Source organism: Bidens hawaiensis, unplaced genomic scaffold (genome assembly GCF_021521415.1).
Source record: "Bidens hawaiensis isolate Kalapana, Puna unplaced genomic scaffold, B.hawaiensis_p1.1 tig00020918_1, whole genome shotgun sequence".
In the NCBI taxonomy this organism is placed as follows: domain Eukaryota; kingdom Viridiplantae; phylum Streptophyta; class Magnoliopsida; order Asterales; family Asteraceae; genus Bidens; species Bidens hawaiensis.
Window position 1 is genome coordinate 126790 of NW_027493229.1, and position 20858 is coordinate 147647.

The 20858-nt window shown below is 40.5% G+C and overlaps 2 protein-coding genes across 3 annotated transcripts in view; both read right to left on the reverse strand.

Annotated features, from left to right (window-relative positions):
- Nucleotides 1-1485: 1485 nt before the first annotated feature.
- Nucleotides 1486-4831, reverse strand: LOC143562175 (succinate--CoA ligase [ADP-forming] subunit alpha-1, mitochondrial-like). 2 transcript variants are annotated; one of them, XM_077050063.1, is made up of 7 exons: nt 4578-4831; nt 2994-3203; nt 2679-2849; nt 2480-2603; nt 2298-2359; nt 1977-2058; nt 1486-1869 (listed from the first exon to the last, which is right to left on the reverse strand). In XM_077050063.1, the coding sequence occupies exons 1-7, from the start codon at nt 4785-4787 to the stop codon at nt 1733-1735; spliced, it is 996 nt and encodes a 331-aa protein (XP_076906178.1). In that variant the 5' UTR covers nt 4788-4831; the 3' UTR covers nt 1486-1732. The 2 variants fall into 2 exon arrangements, with proteins under 2 accessions (XP_076906178.1, XP_076906179.1); XM_077050064.1 differs by lacking the exon at nt 1486-1869 and having other exon boundaries at nt 1983-2110; nt 2195-2359.
- Nucleotides 4832-5976: 1145 nt separating this feature from the next.
- The window catches only part of LOC143562177 (polyamine oxidase 2-like), a 30690-nt gene continuing 15808 nt past the window's right edge, over nt 5977-20858 (reverse strand). Inside the window, exons 3-10 of the mRNA XM_077050066.1 lie at nt 12911-12999; nt 12705-12821; nt 9861-9948; nt 8735-8812; nt 8256-8492; nt 7335-7432; nt 6750-7179; nt 5977-6406 (exon numbers count right to left, since the gene is read on the reverse strand). Coding sequence (XP_076906181.1) covers nt 6065-6406; nt 6750-7179; nt 7335-7432; nt 8256-8492; nt 8735-8812; nt 9861-9948; nt 12705-12821; nt 12911-12999 — 1479 coding nt within the window. The 3' untranslated portion in view covers nt 5977-6064. The remainder of the gene's footprint in view (nt 6407-6749; nt 7180-7334; nt 7433-8255; nt 8493-8734; nt 8813-9860; nt 9949-12704; nt 12822-12910; nt 13000-20858) is intronic.

Below are 20858 nucleotides of genomic sequence, written 5' to 3' on the forward strand. Positions count from 1 at the left end.
ACCCATGAGATTTCAAAGGAAATCAGTCTGACCTGTGAGATTTCAAAAGAAGTTTGTCTGACCCGTGAGTTTTGATACCAAAACAGTCTCCTGTGAGTTTTTATAAAAAATTGAATCCACCTCATTCCATAATTAACAAATTAACCTAATCGTTTGTTGCATTCGATCAACAGATTACAGATGATGTTCGGGTTCAGTTTTGGGCTTGGCTAGTAGGCTTGATGTTAAAAAAAAATTCATTTGGGCTTGAGCAATTGGGCTTATGGGCTTTATTTCTTAGCCTTTGTTATCTTTACGTTTATTTGGTAAATGGTTTTTTGTTTTCGGCTTTAAATGAACTTTATTTTTAAAAATATTTCAAAGGCAGGCTGGGCTCAAATACTGTGGCTCGACCGAACTCAATACATATAACTTTTTTTCCCAATAAAGATACACTGTTAAACAAAAAATATCGTGAGGCCGCGGCCCTGTTTGCCCATAGAAGGATTGCCTTGTGTGGGGGTGATTTGATTTGGGTTTCAGTAGTTTGCATGCTTAGTCCTTATATTATGACTAAACGAAACGATCACTCAATATTATCCAAAGACAAGTCGGGTTTCAGAAATTATATTGATAGAGGTTGAGGGTTGAATTCAAATGGAGTCCATCTGATACCTTTTCTACAATTTCCTATATTTATAAGACCGTGTATTTGAACCTAACACAAGCGTACTTCGGCATAATTCTCATTTCAATAAAGGTGTAGCCTAAATTATATATTATTATTATTATTATTATTATTATTATTATTATTATTATTATTATTTATACAAAATAAATAAGAGAGTTGGTGCCGCAAGTGAGCTCTTGCCGGCACACATTATTATAATTATTTTAATTGTGTTTTAGGTATTTTTATTTTGTTTTATGGTTTTATAGTTGGAGATATATTTTTATTTAGTGTCAATACCTTCGATTCTAGCCAAATTCATGTATTTATACCGTCGCAACTCACATTTTTTTTTCTACGATAAGAAGCAGATTTTCTATGATTTTGCAGCTTCCATCGCCTCCACCTCCAACATCATGTCATAGTCTCTAACACCACTGCCGCCACGAGTCACCATAAGAAAATATAGCGGGTACCTATTTGGACTTAAAAAAACACAACTCATTTCAATCAAAATCTATTTTGGGTAAATCGATGCATTTTTAAAACAACCCGTTCTGACCACAGCTCATATTGCTAAAAACCCATAAGACCTGAACTTGTTTCCACCCATGACCTGAGCCAGCCCAACCTATCTAGTTTGCCAGGCCAAAGAGGACCATCAGCCTCCAGCTGATTACTTTATACAATTAAACCGCCAAAGCTTACCATGTCTACAGATATTGAATATTTGGTTGATCAATGTATTTATTAAAAAAAAAAAAAAAGAATGCTAGAATGATAGATCTATAAAGAAATTTTAACTCGTTTTGTAGAAAGAGATGCACACAAAAAGGTTCCGTCCATTAAACTCAATCGATCATAATCAATAATCCAAATTTCAGATGCCTCTACATTTTCCAACTTTGCATTTGCAAAACTAAAGAAACAATGCCATGGCATGACACTTGGCTTTTTCACAAACAAAAGACTGCTAAAAATGCTCAAAAGGTTGATAATTTAAATCATTTAAAACTCGCCTGAATGTTTTTATCTTTGTTATTGTGAGAACTGAAAACGCGTATTTGATACGAAATGTAAAAATCACACGAGACCCCTCTGTTTAAACACCTCAAACATTGCAGATCCTATCTTTGCTGGGGACTCCACAACCGTTACACCAGCTTCCTTGAGGGTCTTTATTTTGTCCTGTGCGGTACCCTTTCCACCAGATACAATAGCTGCAAATTCAAGCAGAGATTAAATGAGCCACAAAGCATAAAAAGGTATACCCGTCAATCGTTGATGCAGCATAATCACAAAGGCAATATTATAACAAACTGATTACCTCCAGCATGGCCCATACGGCGACCAGGTGGAGCAGTGAGTCCAGCAATGAAACCAACAATAGGCTTTTCAGTCCCGCTTTCCTGGTATCGTATTATAAAACACTGGGATCATAAGAAACTTGTACCACAATTACTTCAACTAAACCTTATCACAAGCAACACATTATTATCAAGCACACACTAATGAAATTTTTTTGATGTTATCATGCCATAGGACTCTCACATGACAAAATTAGTACAAGAAATAAAAAAACATCCTGGTATTTAAAATTGATCCTGGTATTTTGTAAAAGACCCCAAAACAGTATACAAAATCTGACCTTTATGAGGGCAGCCGCATCTTCTTCTGCAGTACCACCAATCTCACCAATCAGAACAATACCTGAAAATGCATATAGCACATAAGCATCTAGTTTCAAATTATAAACCAAAATAATTTAAATATTGCAAGCAGAACAGATATTTACGCGTTAAAATATCAATTCAATCTTTAACCAGTTACCTTCTGTTTGGGGATCAGCAATGAACTTTTGCATGCAGACAACAAAGTTGGTCCCGTTAAAAGGGTCCCCACCGATGCCTACACAAGTGAATTGACCTAATCCGACAACAGTTGTTTGGTACACCTGTAACACAATAAAAACAAGTCGTTCAAGAAGATTACATAAGATGTTTTTATATATAAAAACAACATATCCTACCGCTTCATAAGTTAGCGTGCCAGACCGAGACACAATACCAATGCGTCCCGGTTTGTGGATATAACCAGGCATAATTCCAATCTTGCATTCTCCAGGCTTAATAATACCAGGGCAGTTGGGACCAATTAAACGAGTTTTTGACTGTTGAAGAAGAGCAGCCTTTACTTTAACCTGTATGCGTATGGTTTTGAAGGGATAAAGAGTTAATATCAGTTTTAAAGTAAAAGCACAAGTAAATGCACACAGAATGTACAAAAACTAAACATACTCTTAACAAACAGTTTGAAAAAGTATGATGAGAGGAATGCAGGTTACCATATCATGTTGTGGTATTCCTTCTGTAATGCAAACGATTAAATCCAGCTCAGCCTCCAACCCCTCCATGATTGCTGCTGCAGCAAACGGTGGAGGTACATAAATTACAGATGCATTGGCCTTGGTTTCAGCTTTTGCTTCTGCAACCGAGTTGAAAACTGGCAGTCCCAAATGTTCTGTTCCACCCTTCTTTGGGGTAACCCCACCAACCTGCAAAAGATCAAAACATGAAATAATGCTGTTCAGCCCTTGCAAACCACATATCCCATGAACGAATTTCAAAAATCAGCATTGATTTTCATTAATACACATTTGCTAGGTCATAATAGCCCATTACAAAATAAAGTCTTAAAGTCCACAAATTTTGTCGATTGTTATAAACATGTGCAACATTTTATAAAGAATACAGGTTGGAGGTTTTTGGTTCACAAGTTTTCTAGTTACTAACCAATAGTGCTGTAAACGAACCAAACGTTCGATGGGAAGTTCTGTTTAATAAATGAGCAAACATGAACAAGAAATTTCGTTCGATTAACTAAATGAACGAACACGAATAGAGGCGATGCCCGTTCAATTGTGTTCTTAAACGTCCGATAATGCGTAGTTTACGTCCGTTTATGTTCCTTAATGTCTGTTTGTTCATTAAAGGTTTTTAATAACTTTTCTAATCCTATCATATAGATTTTAAGCAAAATTATTAACTAAAAACAAAAACTTATATGCGCATTATAACTTATATGCGTATTATGTGATAAATTTATATGTAAAACTACCATATGAATACAAATGTTAAAAAAAACACCACCACAAAGCATAAAGGTTAGCCATACCGGTTAACCGTTGTCACTAACCATATCAGTTAGCCAAATCAAACAAAACATTGCTTGTGTTCATTTCCTTAATGAACAAACCCGTACAAGAAGCTTTGTCCGGTTAGCAACTCGTGAACCATTCGCTTGTCCGATAAAAGGTTAACGGTTTTTCGGTTCGGTTCATTCACATTCTAAGCAGTTAATGCGGAAAAATATCGGATATCGGTCGAGGACCGATATTCGAGATATTGGTTATTGCGGTGAGATATCGGTAATTTTAATATCATGCAGAATTTATATATATAGCACTTTAACACTAACAATTCAGTATATTTTCCTACAATTAACAAATTAACCCTTTGCAACACTAACAATTGTAGCAAGTTGGAATTGATTAAGACTCGAAACACCAACATTAAACACTAAAAATTGAAAATTAAGATTTAAAACACTGATATCGGGAATATTGGTAAAATATCGGTCAATATCACCGATATTTCACATGAGGACTGATAACCGAGATACCACCGAGATTGAGTGCATAGTATTACATTCCCACTAATCAATGTGCCTATGTCAACTTTAGGACAAAACTGAGTCTTATTTTCATAATAAACAATACAAAATTAAACAATCATATTACAGATCACAAAACAATCCAAACCCTAGATCCAACCAAACGACATCAATTCGCAATCAAAACGTCAACGTATAGTAAATCAAATCAGGTATATACAGTGACATATACAAACGTGTGTATATATATATATACCATTTTAGTGCCGTATTCAATTGCTTGTTCGGTGTGGAAGGTGCCGTTCTTTCCTGTGATTCCTTGGCATATGACACGTGTGTTTTTGTCAACGAAGACCGCCGGTGGCGGCGGAGCAGTGGCGAACGAACGCGACTGCGAGATTGAGTTTGAAGATTTAAGTTTTGATGAGAGATTAGCGACGAATCTGGCTGCTTGTCGAGAAGACATCGTGTTTTGTTTGGCTGCAGCACACCTTCAAATGCGAAGACCAAGACCTTATTACGCAGAGAGAACGAGCATTTGAGGGTAGAAAGAATATTATTATTAATTTATTATTATTATGGGGAAAGCTACTTTTCGGGTCGGGTGGGGTTAATTTTCATTTCTACAAATTGCAATTACAGACTTCGAATTTTGCGAGTTTTGATGGTTACGTCTAAATCATTAACTTCGTCTATTGTCAACGTTAACTAAACGGTATATGTTATTTTTTTATTTTGTTTATTTATTATGTTATTCTTTTCATCACAATTGTCATCCCATGTGGTCGTGTGGTCGTGTAACGGTGTAAATCTTTCTCTGTTGATCTCTCTCTTTCTCCCTCTTGGCTGATCCATCAGCAACATATGGAAGCAATAGATGAAGCTGCCTAACCCACCCCACCACCACCATAAGAATATGCTAGGCTAAGAGCACATACAAGTATACAGCGCTGCCTTATGACTTATGAGGGTGGTTTGGCGCACAGATGGGGGAGGTGGGCATGCGTTGTGGAGGGAATTTTGTGGGGAAGGGCCGGTCCATGGGCCTTATATGGCAAAAAAAAAAAGGTGGGGCCACATCTCTCTCTCACATACATATATGTATACATATTACGTATGCAAATATAATATTTTTAAATAGGGTTTGTGAAGCTTTGATACTATGAAAGAAAGTGGGGGGTTTTTAAGTAGCGTTTACAATCTAATATGCCGTTGATATGGCTGTTTGTGAAGTTATAGCGTTGTGGATGCTCTAAGAACCGTATGAATAGTGGCAAGTTTAACAATGGGACTAGACGTTTACTCAAGGTCGATATCAACTTGCTGACATTTGCCATTATTTTAAGTCAGAGCATTATATCGCTAAACTGGTTTAACAATGGGACTAAATGTTTCCTCATAGTCTATACCAACTTGCTGGCACTTGCCATTTACCATAGGTCGAGCCTTTATCGTTGAAGAGTTCCATTAGCGTTAAATTTATAGTTCATTGAATTTTAAGAGACCAGTGTTCGAAAATAAGTCAATCGATTGCATCACTCCAATAACCTATACCAACTTGAAGCAAGTTTCAATCCCATATTTCATCTCAGATTCTCTTAATGAGCACAACCGGTCCCTTAAAACATTTATTAAACAAGAGCTAGGTTATTTAAAAATAACCATATAATAGTTTTACCATTGCTAGACTATATATTTAGTCCAATATTCAACAACCATTTTATTTACTAAACCTAATATAACTTAAATGAGAGCTTCTTTTTTATTCTCATTTTCATAAGATCGCGAAATCATCAATGGCATAGAAGCAATGGCATCCTCGTCCACAAGGGGCTCGAAATGATCCGACTCCCCATAATGTTTTAGAACTTGTAGTCTACAATCATGTGCAGCCATTACTCCGCTTGAGTACGCCCCATGCACCATCCCTTGGTGGTCATCTTTTGTTGCTTCGCCCGCAAAAAATAAGTTATGAACAGACATCCTTAGCTTCTCACATATGTCATGGGGGTTGGCTACTTTAGCATAGCTATATGAACCTAGTGAATTCACATCACTCCCCCAACGAGTAACTAGATACTGAATCTGCATAAAAGAAAACGTCAAGTAATTAGAAAAACTTCAGATCGTTTGAATGCGTGTTTTGGAATTGTAGTGATGTGATGCTGAGTAAGGATGATTAGATTAATATTGAAAAATCAGCAAAACAACAAGATTTTTTTTATTTTTTTTTGAAATATGTGATGAAAAGTAGTAGAAAATACTCAAATAGTGTTTAAAATGTTGGAAGTTAGAAAAGGTTAAATAATCATAATACATGTTTGACAGATTATGTAACTCTGACAAATTCTATATATGTTAAAGATGCTAAAATGACAGATTATATAAACCCTACTAAAACAAAACCTTTTTTCAAATAGATTGTTACCGGGTCGGAAGCATGAGGGACAATTTTTTTAAGCTGTATAAAAGCAAGACCAGCCGCAGCCTCATCCGACATTTTCTCAGTGTCTTTTGCGAGTTGTCCAGCTGACATGTAAACAAGCGCCGCATGCCCTGTGGCCTTGTGAAGATTAACAAAGTAACTACATCCATAGGGGGTATCCGCAACCATTCCTAAAAACTCGACATCCGGCCAAAACACACTCTCAAAACGCAAAACTATCTTGTTCGCTACTCCAATTCCAGTGTTAGATATGGCTTCTTCCTTCCATTCAGGTAATCTTGGTTCAAAATTGATGGTTTTTGATTTCAAAACACCAACCGGGACTGCCACTACGGCTGCATCTGCAACAAATGTTTTACCATTTTCAACGGTTACCTTCACACTATTCGTGCACCTGTTGATTGTCTTTACCCTTTGGCAAACCAAACAATACATGTAAGACGAATGGCTACAGAACAATATGACGGACAATGTTGGCTAAACGTACCCGACCCTCATAGGGATGTGTTCATAGACTCATAGTACATAAGGGGTACATTTAGCCTCATCTTATTGTTAACAACTTACTTGTGACCCAAGCGGATATCTAGGCCTTTCGCAAGTGAGTTTATAACAGGCTCGTAACCCTGGACCATAATTCCATGCCCACCAGGAAACAACTCTTCCTGTAAATACATCAAATTAGTGAAATTACACAATATCGCAATACGTGCAATTAGAAGTAGAAAAAGGGTCAAAACGATCGAACTACTAGTTGATTCGGAAACACTTTCTTCGAATATATTTTGTTAGCAATCATTCAAAGAACAAATCCCAATTGACAATTCAATTGTATTATATAAGATCAAGATGCACAAAGAATTCTTGAATTAAAACACTGAAATATGCTTGTTAATATGGAAATACGTTAATAAATATGTCTAACATCAACCCAATTTATAGACCTAATAATTACACATTAACCCTAGTAAATACAATAATTACAAACAGACCCCTATACTTAATATAAATATTAATAAGTTTAGTTTATACACTAATACTCCCCCTTAAACTAAACTTCGTTTAAGTGAGGTCTTCGATTCTTCAAGATCCGGTTGCCATCACAGTAGCGTTGGTTCGTCATCTTCCTCCCGAATCAGGTTTGATTCCACACTTTTCTCCCCTTTTGGACATTCATGTTTGAAATGTCCAAGTTCATTACAATTGAAGCATCTTATGTGATCTTTGTTTCGATTACCATGCTTCCCACCTTTATTTTTCCATGACCCCCAATTTTTGCCTTGACCATGTCCGTTGTTTTCCTGCTTCAAACTTTCGTGACCACAACGCTCACATTTATGGTCATTGGCTTTCTTTATTTCGTCCTCTTTGGAGAATAAGAGCTTGTCATGCATGTCTTCCTCCTTGATTTTCTTCTTGGTGCGTTCCTCGAAAGCCTTCAATCTTCCAACGGCTTCTTGGAATGGCATTGCACCAAGATCAACAAACTGCTCGATCGCTAGCAACAATCTGAATGAACTTTTCTGGCACCGAATTGAGTAGTTTTCGGACCAGTTTCTTGTCATTCATTGTATGCCCAAGATTGCTTGCTTGTGATGCAATCTCACTAATTTTTCCGGCATAAACATCAAGCGACTCACCAACACTCATTCTTAGAGACTCAAAATCTGACTCGAGTGATTCTAAACGCGCTTCTTTAACTCTGTCAACTCCAACATGTCGAACCTTTAATGCGTCCCAAATTTCTTTGGCCGAAGTACAATTAGCAATTTGCAATACCATATTTTCTGGAATCGATTGGTATAGTAATGCAATCGCGGTATTATTCTAACGTGGGGATGATGATTTGATGTTGGATCTAAGGCTGGAAATGTACCAACCACTAGCGATCGTCTTCATCATACCGCCGCAGCCACCGCCATTCACAACCACATGCGACTCGCCAGAGTTTAACCCAACCTCATCACCTTCGTAACCCTTCTCTCCACCTGTGCCAAGTCGCCATCACACGCCCGTTCTTTCTGAGCTTCAATACACGCCATTGTCTGTAAACTCGGTTACCATACGAATAATGTTAGGTGGGTGCTGCTATTATTGACATGTATTGTAAATATAATCAGATAGATCTTCTTCTATAGCCACCTCCTTCACCAAGACTTGGTTGTCTGAGGTTAACCCCGCCGGAAAAACCAATTACGTATTAGCAGTCACCGGAACCCAATTTCCGGCCTCCAAAACGACAACCACTGTCTTCATCCCACAATTGCAACAATCAGAGATAGCCGACACTCACCAAACTGAATATCAAAGTTTGATTGTACATCTCCAATCTCTAGAATCATCGCCGGAGAAGAACCCCAGGCTCCACGGAATTTTGGCGCATGGCGGAACGGTCCCGAAACACCGGATCTACAAAGACGAACTTCTAGCACAATTATTTCCAACTTTATTTCAAATATCTTCAAATTTTATTTTCTAAACTTCAACGGGTCTTCAAGAAATTAGCGTCTCGGTGCGAGTAATCACGGAAATAGAACCCGAATATCAAAAACAAAGTTGAATCAGTTGATTCAAACCCGCTCTAATATCAATTGTAAGTCTCGAACCGGATCTAACAACAACTATCCTTGGATCAATCTCACTAGTACTAGCGGAAGTCAAACTAGAAGAACCGAGATCTCGGATCTTGTTTGAGTTTGATTATTTTCAGTTAAGAAGGTAGAGAGAAAGTTGTAGTTGGTAGAATAAGGATAAGATAGATTTTCAAAAAGGTTGTGTGTGCATGAGTGTCTTGCACTATTTATAGTGCAAGCCTCATGCACATGTAATATCAACTTGGGCCCAAATGGGTTTTATTTACATATGACCTTAGGCCCAAATATATGATTAAATATAAAGATGACAACGTACATACGTAAACAATACAAAAAAACTTTAAATATACAAAATAGGGCCTAACAGTATGCATATGATAGAGAGAGAGACCAACAAGAAAGAAAGATAAAAACTTATATTCTCTCGTTAGAATAATAAAAACCTAGTGAAGTAGTGTGTCTATTTATCAATTACAACGTGGAAACATAAAAAATATACCTCTTGTAATATGCTCTCATATGTTTTCCCGACCTCCAAGACTAGTTCATGAGGAACTTGATTCCCATCCATGTCAAATAATGCATAACTAAAGTAATACAATAAAAATCAGTAAACACACACATGCATATATATATATATATATATATATATATATATATATATATATATATATATATATATATATATATAGGGTTAGGTTATAAAACCCAATTGAGTTGTAAAAACTCTAGAAACTCATTCTCAACCACATGTTTTAATTAAAGTTTAAATATTGTGGTCCACAATTAAATTTAATAAAAAATGTAAATATATATATAACTTTCTCTCTCTCCTGAAAACATATATAAAAATTTGTAAAAAATGTTTAAAAAATAGCAAAATATTTTTTTTTATTTTTCGATGTTTTGTATTAAATGTTACAGCATATATTACGTGTGCAAAAAAAAACAATGTTACATAGGGTTTTCACAACTCAAATGGGTGAGATCTAGAGAGAACTCATATTAAAGAGTGAACTAACGAACTAATAAAAAATTACTTTTAACTTTCTTTTAAATATTTTGTAATTTTTTTCTTTCATCCTTCTAATAAGTTGATATTGTTGTCGATGTAATGCATATATGCAATAGTGTGCATTGTATATATACAATAGGGGTTTTTTGTATATAATACAACACATTTTCATTATACAATACACACTAGTGAATATATGCAAATACAACACTATTGCTTGTATATATGTAATATACAATATGTAATACAACATTAATGCACATATGTACTATATCGATTTTTTTTATTTTTGCATATAATATAATACTACTGCACATATACAATACAAACACTTGCATATACGATATTAAACACTATTGCACAAATAAAATAAACACTAGTGCACATATGCAATAAAAAAAGTCAATGTATTGCATATGTGCACAATGAATTTTTTTATTAATTATTATTATTATTAGTATTATTTTCTGGTGAATAATAACAACATATAAGAATGAAAGAAACAATTAATTTTTTTTTAATTATATTAAAAATATTTCTTTATTAGTTATCTAGTTATCTCTCTAAGAAGGAGTTCTCTCTTGATCCCCTCTCTCTCTACATATATATATATATGGTTGGATTATTGTACAATAATGGCTTATTGTACATTACGTACGTGACACTCTTGAGAATCGATTCCAGTGATCATGTGGTGACAAATTTGTAATTAAACCTAAATCTAATTCATCGGCGCTATCTAACTCATCGATTACAAACTTCCTTCAATTTCAATTTTAATTTCAAGTGATGTCATATTTCAAGCGATTAAACCTAAATCTATAAATTTCAAATTCAATTAATTGATTTGATGTTCACGGTTCTCTATAAATTCAATGTATAAGACCCGCAAAACAATTAATTCAGTGCAAAAAGTTGAATTTTTCCATTTACACGTTTTCTATATGAGATTCACGAATGCCAACAAAGATAGTTTGTGCAGATTTGAAACAGAGTGTGAAAAACACTCGGAACAAATTTATGACCAAAAAGAAATTACATACTTTATACGTTCATAGCAAAGATCTAAAACATTCAAAACAAATTTCTTACCAAAACGAACACGCTTAAAACGTTCAGAACAAAAATCTAACAAAATTTAAAATTTAAGAAGTTCAGAACAAAAATCTAAGAAATTTAGAACAAACACCAAGAAGTTCAGAACAAAAATTTAAGAAGTTCAAAATAAAAATTTAACATTTAGAACAAAAAACTTTAAAACATTCAGAAGCTCAGAACTAAAATAGTTCAGAAGCTCAGAACTAAAATTAAACTTTCTGTAACATGAAATTGAACACTGAAATTACTTTATATAATCTCATAATCATAAAAAAATCATCAACTGACCATCGATTCTATCATATGGACAAATACGGAATGTATTTAAACTTTTATCAATTGAAACCAATTCCCAATTTTCAATTCAATTGTAGTGGTGTCTGCAATGGCGTCGGTGACGATGGTTGAATCGGCATAACGATTAATTAGGAAGGAAACGAGTTGAAATAATTTACAAATTTGTCACCGCATGTTTTTTGGAATCAAGAGTGTAAGGGTGTCGCATACGTAACGTTTGTATAATATATATATATATATAATGGTTTATTAGAATTTCTGTGTTACTTTTAGAAATAGGGTTTACACAACTTAAAAGTAAGAAAATTTCTAGAATAGTCAATGTTGACTAACATTTTTTTTCCAAACTAGTGAAAGACATTTTTATTTTAAAAAAATAATCATATCCTGAATGAGAAGTCACATCCTGAGACACTAGCAAATTTCAATAAGCTCCTTTTGAGCCAACGTCGAATATATTAAAAAAAAATGATGTGACATCAACCATCATGTGACACGTGTCACGACACTGCTACAGAGGAGCGGAAAAAGGTATACCACAGCCACAGAGGAGCTGAATATGTTTCGGTTCATTTGGTGCAGATTTGCCAGCGAGTAAGTTTCCTTATAACTGTGGTAGATCGGCTACAAAGATGGCTAGGTTTTGGCACAGTGACAATGCTAGAGCAGAAGTAGAGTCAGCTCGATCCTCTATAGTTCTGGTTCCTCGGTTTCCAGATTGTGAGATGTGTACGTAGTTTTTCTGGATGATGTCGCGTCATTTTTCATGCTATATATGCAGGCTCAAAAGGAGCCTAGTGACCTTCTTGTGTGTCCAAGTGTGCTTGGTTCTATATGGATAGATTATTTTTCGAAACCAAAGATTCTATAACTTTTTGGGAAAAATGTTAGCCAGCATGACAATTTTGGATATTTTTCTAGCTTAAAACTTACATCTTTAAATCATGGGCAAACAACGGTGAGTTGTCACCGGTACTAGTACGATATAAAGGTAATCGAAGTCTTCCAATAAGGGGGGCTAAGGGATTCTCCTTGCAAACCCCATGCAACCTGCAACATGATTAACAATATTCAAAATGGACTTACAATAATTAAGCACAAAACAATCAGATAGGTATTTACATTAACATTATTCTCACCATGACGCCCCTAAATCTACCGGAAAACCAAATGAGTAATCCGTACAAACTCGACCACCAATTCTTTCCCGTGACTCAAGTAAGATAACCTGATGAAGAAACACTAATTGACCCCGGGCAGATTACAGATAATCTGGGGGTTAAATAGATGTTTCCCACGAGGGGTTAGGTCCGGCAAAGATGGTTCTTCTGATGACCTGCAAAACAGACACCGTGAGCTCGTCACTGAGAAGGGGGGGGGGGTACCTCCTTGTGACCACCCTCCGGCGTGAGAATCAGACTAGATTGCTCTTGAATATAAGTGTATATTAAGAGATTGCTAGAGAAGATAAGATAATGAGATATCAGATAATGTAAGATAATGTAATGTGTCCATACCATTCCAAGGTGTTGGAGTATTTATAGCCGAAGGTAGGTTTCCAATAAGGTACAGCCGGCTGAATAATATTCCTGTTCTGCCAACTGTGGGCTACGCACATGCCATGCTGGTAGTTGGTGGGTAGGCAGCGGCTGATAGTGACCAGGCCGGCTGTGTACTATTCTTTTCCACCAACTGCAGGCTATGCACGTGCTACGACAGGTTGGTGAGTAGGCAGCGGCTAATAGTGACAGGGGTTGGTGAGTAGGCAGCGGCTGATAGTGACCAGGCCGGCTGTGTACTATTCCTTTGTCACAGTGAGCTGTCGCTGCTTTGGTCAGACCTTTTGTCCATACCTCGTCAGGTACAGTACAAAAGGTCCTCCAGTAGCGTACGGACTGGCTCATTTGGGCGGGAGTATTCCCGGCTTTGGGCGGGAGTGTTCCCGGCTTGCTCACTCCTTCTTCAGGTGACATTACTGAATTATTTAAGAGTTAAGTGCCTTGTGCGTGTAGCCTTGCTGCGCGGGTAGCCTTCCCTGATGGCTAGTATTCGTTACTGCGGGAACAGGCGGAGTACGTCGACCATTGGGAGGCTTTTCCTGCGGGAACAGCTTGCGTACTGCGCGTAAGGACGTCACGTCTCTGAGCATGGTGGGTCCTGCGGATCCAGTTGGTTTCTGCGCAGACGTCTCTCTTCAAGGTGAGTCTTGCGAGTTTAGCCTTTGCGCAGACGTCCCTGTTGAAGGTGAGTCTTGCGGTTTCAACTGCGCAGACGTCCCTCTTTGAGGTGAGTCTTGCGGGTCCAACTGGGCTCTGCTGGGACCTACCTCTTCAAGTCCCCTCAGTCCAATGTTCTTCTCATGAATTGTTAATAAGTGAGGTGAACTTTTGGACTTAAGCAAAGGGTTTTGAAAAGGGTTTAGTTTTAAGGTTTTCCATGGGGATTCTTCCCGCGGAAGTCCTAATGTCACATGCAGAAATTCCCGACTTTTCTGCTTGATCTTTGGGTATGATGCGGGTAGGTCTGTAACCTCCTCGCAAGTCAGGAGCGTTGAGTTCCACTTGTGTAGATTCTCCATGGGGTTTTGGTAGTTTTGAACATAGTGATCAATTATGTTAAAACAACCAATTCCATCTTGGAACTTCCAACAATCTAGTTCTCGACGTTCCCGCTATGCGGGGATATTATTCCCGTTTCCGCAAGCATGGCCCAGAAGATCCTTCTTGGTTTCAATTCCCTGCGGAGTGCTAGGTATGTGAAGGGTTTCGCCTTGACACTGTACCGCACTCGTCTTATAGTTACTTTACTTCCAAGGTATTCCTGGCTTCAATTCCCTGCGGGTGCTAAGTATGTGAAGGGTTTTGCCTTGACACTGTACCCACACCCGTCTTATAGTTACTTGGTTGCCGAGGTATTCTTGGCTTCAATTCCCTGCAGGTGCTAAGTATGTGAAGGGTTTTGCCTTAACACTGTACTCGCACCTGTCTTATAGTTACTTGGTTGCCAAGGTAAGGGGTATAGTCCCGCTTACTTTTGAATCTTTTTTTGAATCTTTTTGAATCTTTTTTAAATTTGAAGAGTTGGTGAAAGGATAAGAACAGTCCAGACTGTTGAAACGTCGTCCGACGGTTTCTTCTGACAGTTTCAGGACGTGCAGGAAGTTATGGCGACGTGACAGTATATGGTCATTCCAGACGCTTTTTCAGGCGCGTGGGCGCGAGTTTTCGGGCGCGTGGCCGCGAAGTTTACGGCACGCGTCCTGTCAACAGTTGTTGCCAGCTTGCATATTCCACGTGTCATAGTTTCATTGCACCTGCGTTTTCCTCTCTCTTCCGCATTAAATTCATCGCATTCATTGCGATGAGTATATAAAGGGAGGAGAGGTTGCATCTCAACTCACAGTTTCACCTCTCTTCTTCTTCTAAACGATTTCCGGCGAATACTCTAACTTTTCTGTCGAGCATTCTCCTGAAATCGTTCTTTTCATTCAAAACATGTCTTCCGTTCATGATCTTGAGGCTACCGCCGAGGAGTCTGACGTGTATGCCGAGAATCCGTCGTCTACTTCTGATAAGGACGATAAGAGTACTGCTGGTGAGTGCCAGTGTGCTCTTACCGTCGACCTGTACCAGTACATTATTAGGAAGTTCATGCTCGAGCCTTTCGAGCCTGAGTTTCCTAAGCCTCATCAGACGGTGTACGATGCCCCCAACGGCAATATAGGGGTGTATGCCGCATTCTTCGTTTATGGGAATCTCAGGTTCCCATTGACGAAGTTTGTGTACCGTGTTTTGGAGAGACACGGTGTACATCTGACGGAGGTACACCCAATGGCGATCGCCAAGATTCGCCATTTTGAATGGGTGTGCCTCATTCTGGGCGTGGAGCCCCATGTCGATCGCCTGATGACCTTCTATTCCTGGAGGTGCATCCAGGGGTGGTATACCTTGGTCACTCGGATCAAGGGTTTGAATATATGCGCTACCGAGCGCAGTCTTCGGTCTTGGAAGCGGGAGTTCTTCTATATCTCCGCTCGCGTCGTCCCCATAGCGATGACGTTCAAGAACAGTAGAGCTCTCCCGAACCTTCACGCCTTCAACTATGAGGAGGCGGAATGGTTCTCCAAGATTTCCCGGGTCCAGTCTCCGGTCTACCGCTTTGCAGAGTCCGGGATGGTGATGCTCGGGATGAGCCGGGTGAGGAAAGATGCTGGGGCGGAGGTGCCACAGGTTCCCATCGTCCTTGAATACGGTTTGAACTCTATCCCTTACGATATGCTTCATCTTCTTTGCTGATTTAAAGTTTTCTTCTAACTGTTTCTTTTGTTTTCTGAGGGAAACGACCTACAATCGCTCCTGCATCCGCGGGAGGCTGGAGGTCCCGCTCGGATGGGTACCCGTGCTCTTGATGAGAACGAGTTGCCCATCTTGGAGCAAACGGCGGATCGGTTTGTGGAGGTCTACCCGCCGGGCCACCCGATTCTGAGCGCCACGCGGCCAGGTAAGGAGTTATTTAACCCTCGCCCTGTCAACGCTCAAACCTCTGCTGGAATTCCTCTAATTTTGTCATCTTCTGATGAGGAATCCGCAGATGGTCCTTTCTTCACGCGGAAGAAAAAGGCTGCTGGCGGGAAGGGTAAGGCAAAGGTTGCCTCTACTGCCGATCAGGGGAATCGGTCAGAGTCAGAGACCGAGAGTGAAGAGGTGGCGGGGAACCCTGGTGGTGACGAGACCACTGTTCCGGAGGTTGAGACAGCTGTCACCTCCGGGCAGCCTAGTACGACGGTGAGCGGCGTGAAGAGGCCGGCTCCATCGGGTTCGTCCCCGCCTATCAGAACCTTCAAGCTGAAGAGAACTCGTAAGTATAATTTTCATTTACTTTAACTGCATATCCTTCCGCCATTATATTTAACTATCTTGTCTTCATGCAGGCGTGGATGCAACTGCATTCCAGGGTGGAGCGGGAAGGAGCAGTTCTGGACCCATGACGGTAGGTTTGGTCAACCTACCCGAGGCGACGACCCAGGCGGCTGCGCCTGTTTGCAGTATTGGTTCAGTTGCTCATTCTGTTGAGGCAACTGTTCCAACTGTAACATCATCTCCGCCGGCTGTCAGTGCCATATTCACGGCGTCATTCACTGAGCCGGCGGTGAGTTTTTCTGCGGGTTCTTCCGCAGCGGCAGCCACGGTTGTGAGTTCACCTCCAGTGAGTTCACCACCGATGGTCTCTACCGCAGTGGCTTCGACCGTGCCTCCGGCGCCAGCGACTACCTCGTCCCCGGCCGGTTCAGCAGGTATGTTCGGGGCTTCAAGGCAATCTCTGCCTCCTTCCCATCTGCCTGACCTCTTGGATGGATATCCGTTAGGTTCAGGTGATGGGTTTGGCGGCTACCGGCCTACTGTCGACCCTACAGGTGCGTAGGGTTATTTTGGCCTTTTTATATAAATTTTTGTTTTTTATCATCTTTTCCTAACTGCTTTTTGTTTTTGCAGTGTCGGATTCGAATGAGGTGTTTGTTCCGCGGTGGAACATCCGTCGGGGAACCACCCTTCGGACGGCTGTGGATTGCGTCGAGTGGGCGCGCCACGCCGCCCCTAGTGGTGCACTGGGAGAAGCTATGTCGAGCTACCAAGAGGGTAGGCTGACAAACGAGCTTCGAATTCTCCTTGCCCGGATGCAGCCGCGCGTCGAGCTGCTTTGTCGTGAAAACGACAAGTTAAAGGCGGCTCGTATCCAAGAAGTAGCTCAGGCGCGGGCTATCCGGGAGGAGAACAGGAGACTCTCCGCCGTTGCTGCGGAGAAGGAGAAGGCCTTCAAGGCCCTCGAGGTTGAAGTTCAGGCCCGTCTCGAGGCCCGTTCCAAGGCTACCCAAGCTGTTAATGAACAACTTCGGTTGGCTAAGCAAACTGCACGGAACGCAACTGAGAGGGCCACCAAGGCTGAAGCTGTTGCTGAGCCTCTACGCACTGAGAATAAGGAGCTCAAAGCCAAATTAGAGAGGCTCCAGCAGGCTCATGATGCCTTGGCCATGGAAGATGCCAAGAAGCTCCAAGAGATCTTGGACCAGAGGGGGGGTGCTTGACCACACTGAGTGTAAGCTAAAGGGCGTCGAAGAGGCTGCAGCCAAAGATGTGTTGCTTGCCAACCTTACAAAGAACGAAGCCGAACGCGCCCGTAATGAAGCTCAAGCTGCCCTCCAGGAGGCTCTGGTTACCAAGGAATGGCTTCTACGAGAAGCGTTGTCGCAGGTATGCATAGCTTCATAATATCTTTACGCTTTTCTTTGTACTAAGAAAAGGTTTTGATACTTGTATTTTTGTTTTATAGGTTATGCATCAGGTCTTCACGGACATATCATATGACGATGCCATGAGCGCAGCCCTCAACGCTTCTCATGAGGATGGGGAAAAGGCTGGTTTCCTGCTTGGTCTAGGGTTCGTTGAGAAGGGCATCCCGCCTTCCAACTTCCCTTTATATGATGTGGATACTGAAGCTGTATATGACCAAGCAGTGAACCAGTATGCCGCCTTCCCGCACCCGGTGGTGGAGAAGGTGAACGAAGTTGCTGCTGCTGATGATGGGCTAACCATTCTCAAGACCTTCCTTGAACCGCCACAGCCAACTGATGGTGCGGGTACAATTGGGTTTGGAGGGAGTGGCCCTGAAGCTTGATCTTTTAAATCCTTTCCCACTGTTAGGATAGATTTACGTCTTTGTATAGATTTATATTCTTGTAGGCGGGTAGATACCCGACCATTCTTGTAACAGTTGAATTTTTATGGAATATAAATCTTTTGTGCGGGTAGGACCGTCACTCTTGCTTTATAAACGTTATACGACTTGCTCATGCATATTATAGTTTAATTTGGCACTTGTTTTGCCGCATAAACAATATATGATTCGCTTGTGGATACTTTAGTTTAACTTAGCAATTTCTTAAGTACTTTGGATAAGTTAACCTTTCAACGTGGCATATAATAGGTTAAAGTTTTGCTTCCTCTTTCATGATTGTGCGGGTAAGACCGTCACTTTCACTTAGTAGGATGGCTAAACTTTACCCATATCTGACCTGCGTGAAGGTTTTCCTCATTTTTTCCTTAAAAGATTTTCTAAGTGTTCTGAATAAGTTAACCTTTCGACGCGCGGTTGTCAATAGGTTAATGTTCAGTTTCCTCTATCATGATTGTGCGGGTAAGACCGTCACTTGCATTTAGTAAGATGACCAAACTTTACCTATGACTGACCTGCGTGAAGGTTTTCCTCATCTTTTCCTTAGAAATTCTTGCCGTTTTTTGTGTTTATGCGGGTTTTGCCGCCTTCCACACGCAACGACTTTTCACATTTATGCGGTGAATACCGGCAAATCAGTGTTTTGAATAAATTAACCATTCGACGCGCGGTTGTCAATAGGTTAACGTTCAGTTTCCTCTATGAGGATTGTGCGGGTAGGACCGGCACTTTCATTTAGTGGGATGACCGAACCTCACCTATGACTGACCTGCGTGAAGGTTTGCCGTTTTTTGTGTTTATGCGGGTTTTGCCGCCTTCCACACGCAACGACTTCTTCACACTTATTTATGCGGTGAAGACCGGCATATTAGTGTTTTGAATAAATTAACCGTTCGACGCGCGGTTGTCAATAGGTTAGTTCGGTTTCCTCTATCATGATTTGTGCGGGTAGGACCGGCACTTTCATTTAGTGGGATGACCCAACTTTACCTATAACTGACCTGCGTGAAGGTTGGTCGTTTTTTGTGTTTATGCGGGTTTTGCCGCCTTCCACACGCAACGACTTACTTCCCCACTTATGTATGCGGTGAAGACCGGCATATCAGTGTGGAAAGTTCATAAGTATAAATGTAAGATTATCAGCGTCAATGTGATAAGGAGAATCATTTCCATTAGAAGTGGCTCTGGGCCTTTTCTTTTACAAGTTTGGAATTGATCTACATGCAGACTGTGTAATTGAGCTCCCTTCCATGTTGTTTGGATGGGAGTGCCATCGAGCCGATATGCACTTGGTTCGGAATCTCGTTGTTTACGCAGTATGTAGTCTCCAACATTGTAGCTGCATTTTAGTGTTTTTCCCAACTGGGGTTTTACACGCGTTGGCCTGCTCAGCATCCTTTACGCCACGAGGTGTGCGAGTTCTCCATTTCTGACGAATGTCTCGATGATGTCCTTCAAGTCTATGCATTCGTCGGTGGTGTGGCCTGTTGTCCTGTGGAAGTCACAGAATTTGCTCTGATCAGCGTTGTGACGCTCTCGGATTATTGGAGCCTTTGGCCATGGGAGCCTCTCGGTGTCGAAAATCTCGGTGACGCTTTTGGTGAGCGGCGTCCACCGGGGGTTCCGGTTCGACGACTGCCTGTTGTCCTTTCCGCCTAACCGAGGGTGCGAGCCGGATGAGGTGTCGAAGTTTACCCTTGACTGCCAAATACCCAGCTTCCTCTTTTTGTTTAGTCGGGCGGTAAGGACGTTATTTTCTCTTGTTTTCTGGGTATAGAGGTTTGTGCTTTGGGGAAGATCTCTACCTAGTTGTTTTTCCGTTTCCGCGAAGCGTTTAGCTGCTGTCATGATGGCATCCCATGTGGATGGCATGCCATCTTTACCCGTTAAGGTGCGGATGAGCTCTGGGTCTTTCGCGCCCTGGATGAAAGCAGCGCGAACAAGATCTTCGCTAATACTGCCCAGACTTAGCTTCTTTGAATTGAAGCACGTGATGAAGTCTAGTAAAGAATCATCTTCCTCTCGGATGCAGTTGAGGATTGTCCATTGCTCTTCAGTGTACTTTCTTTGTTGACTGAAGTGTTGGCTGAACTTCTGTTGGAAGTCTGCCCAATCGTAGATGTGGTGGACCGGTAGACGGTCGAACCACGCTCTGGCTGCTCCAACCAACGTCATCTGGAACATATAACACCACGTGGGTTCCGTCCAGTTGCTGACGGTTGCCCCCGCTATGAATCTGTTCAAATGATCGTCTGGGTCGGATATACCATCATAGGTGCCGATGTTGGACATCTGTTTGGCACTTCTTGGGGCGATTGCTTCCGTAATGTCCCTTGCAAACTTGGAGGTTCCCGCATT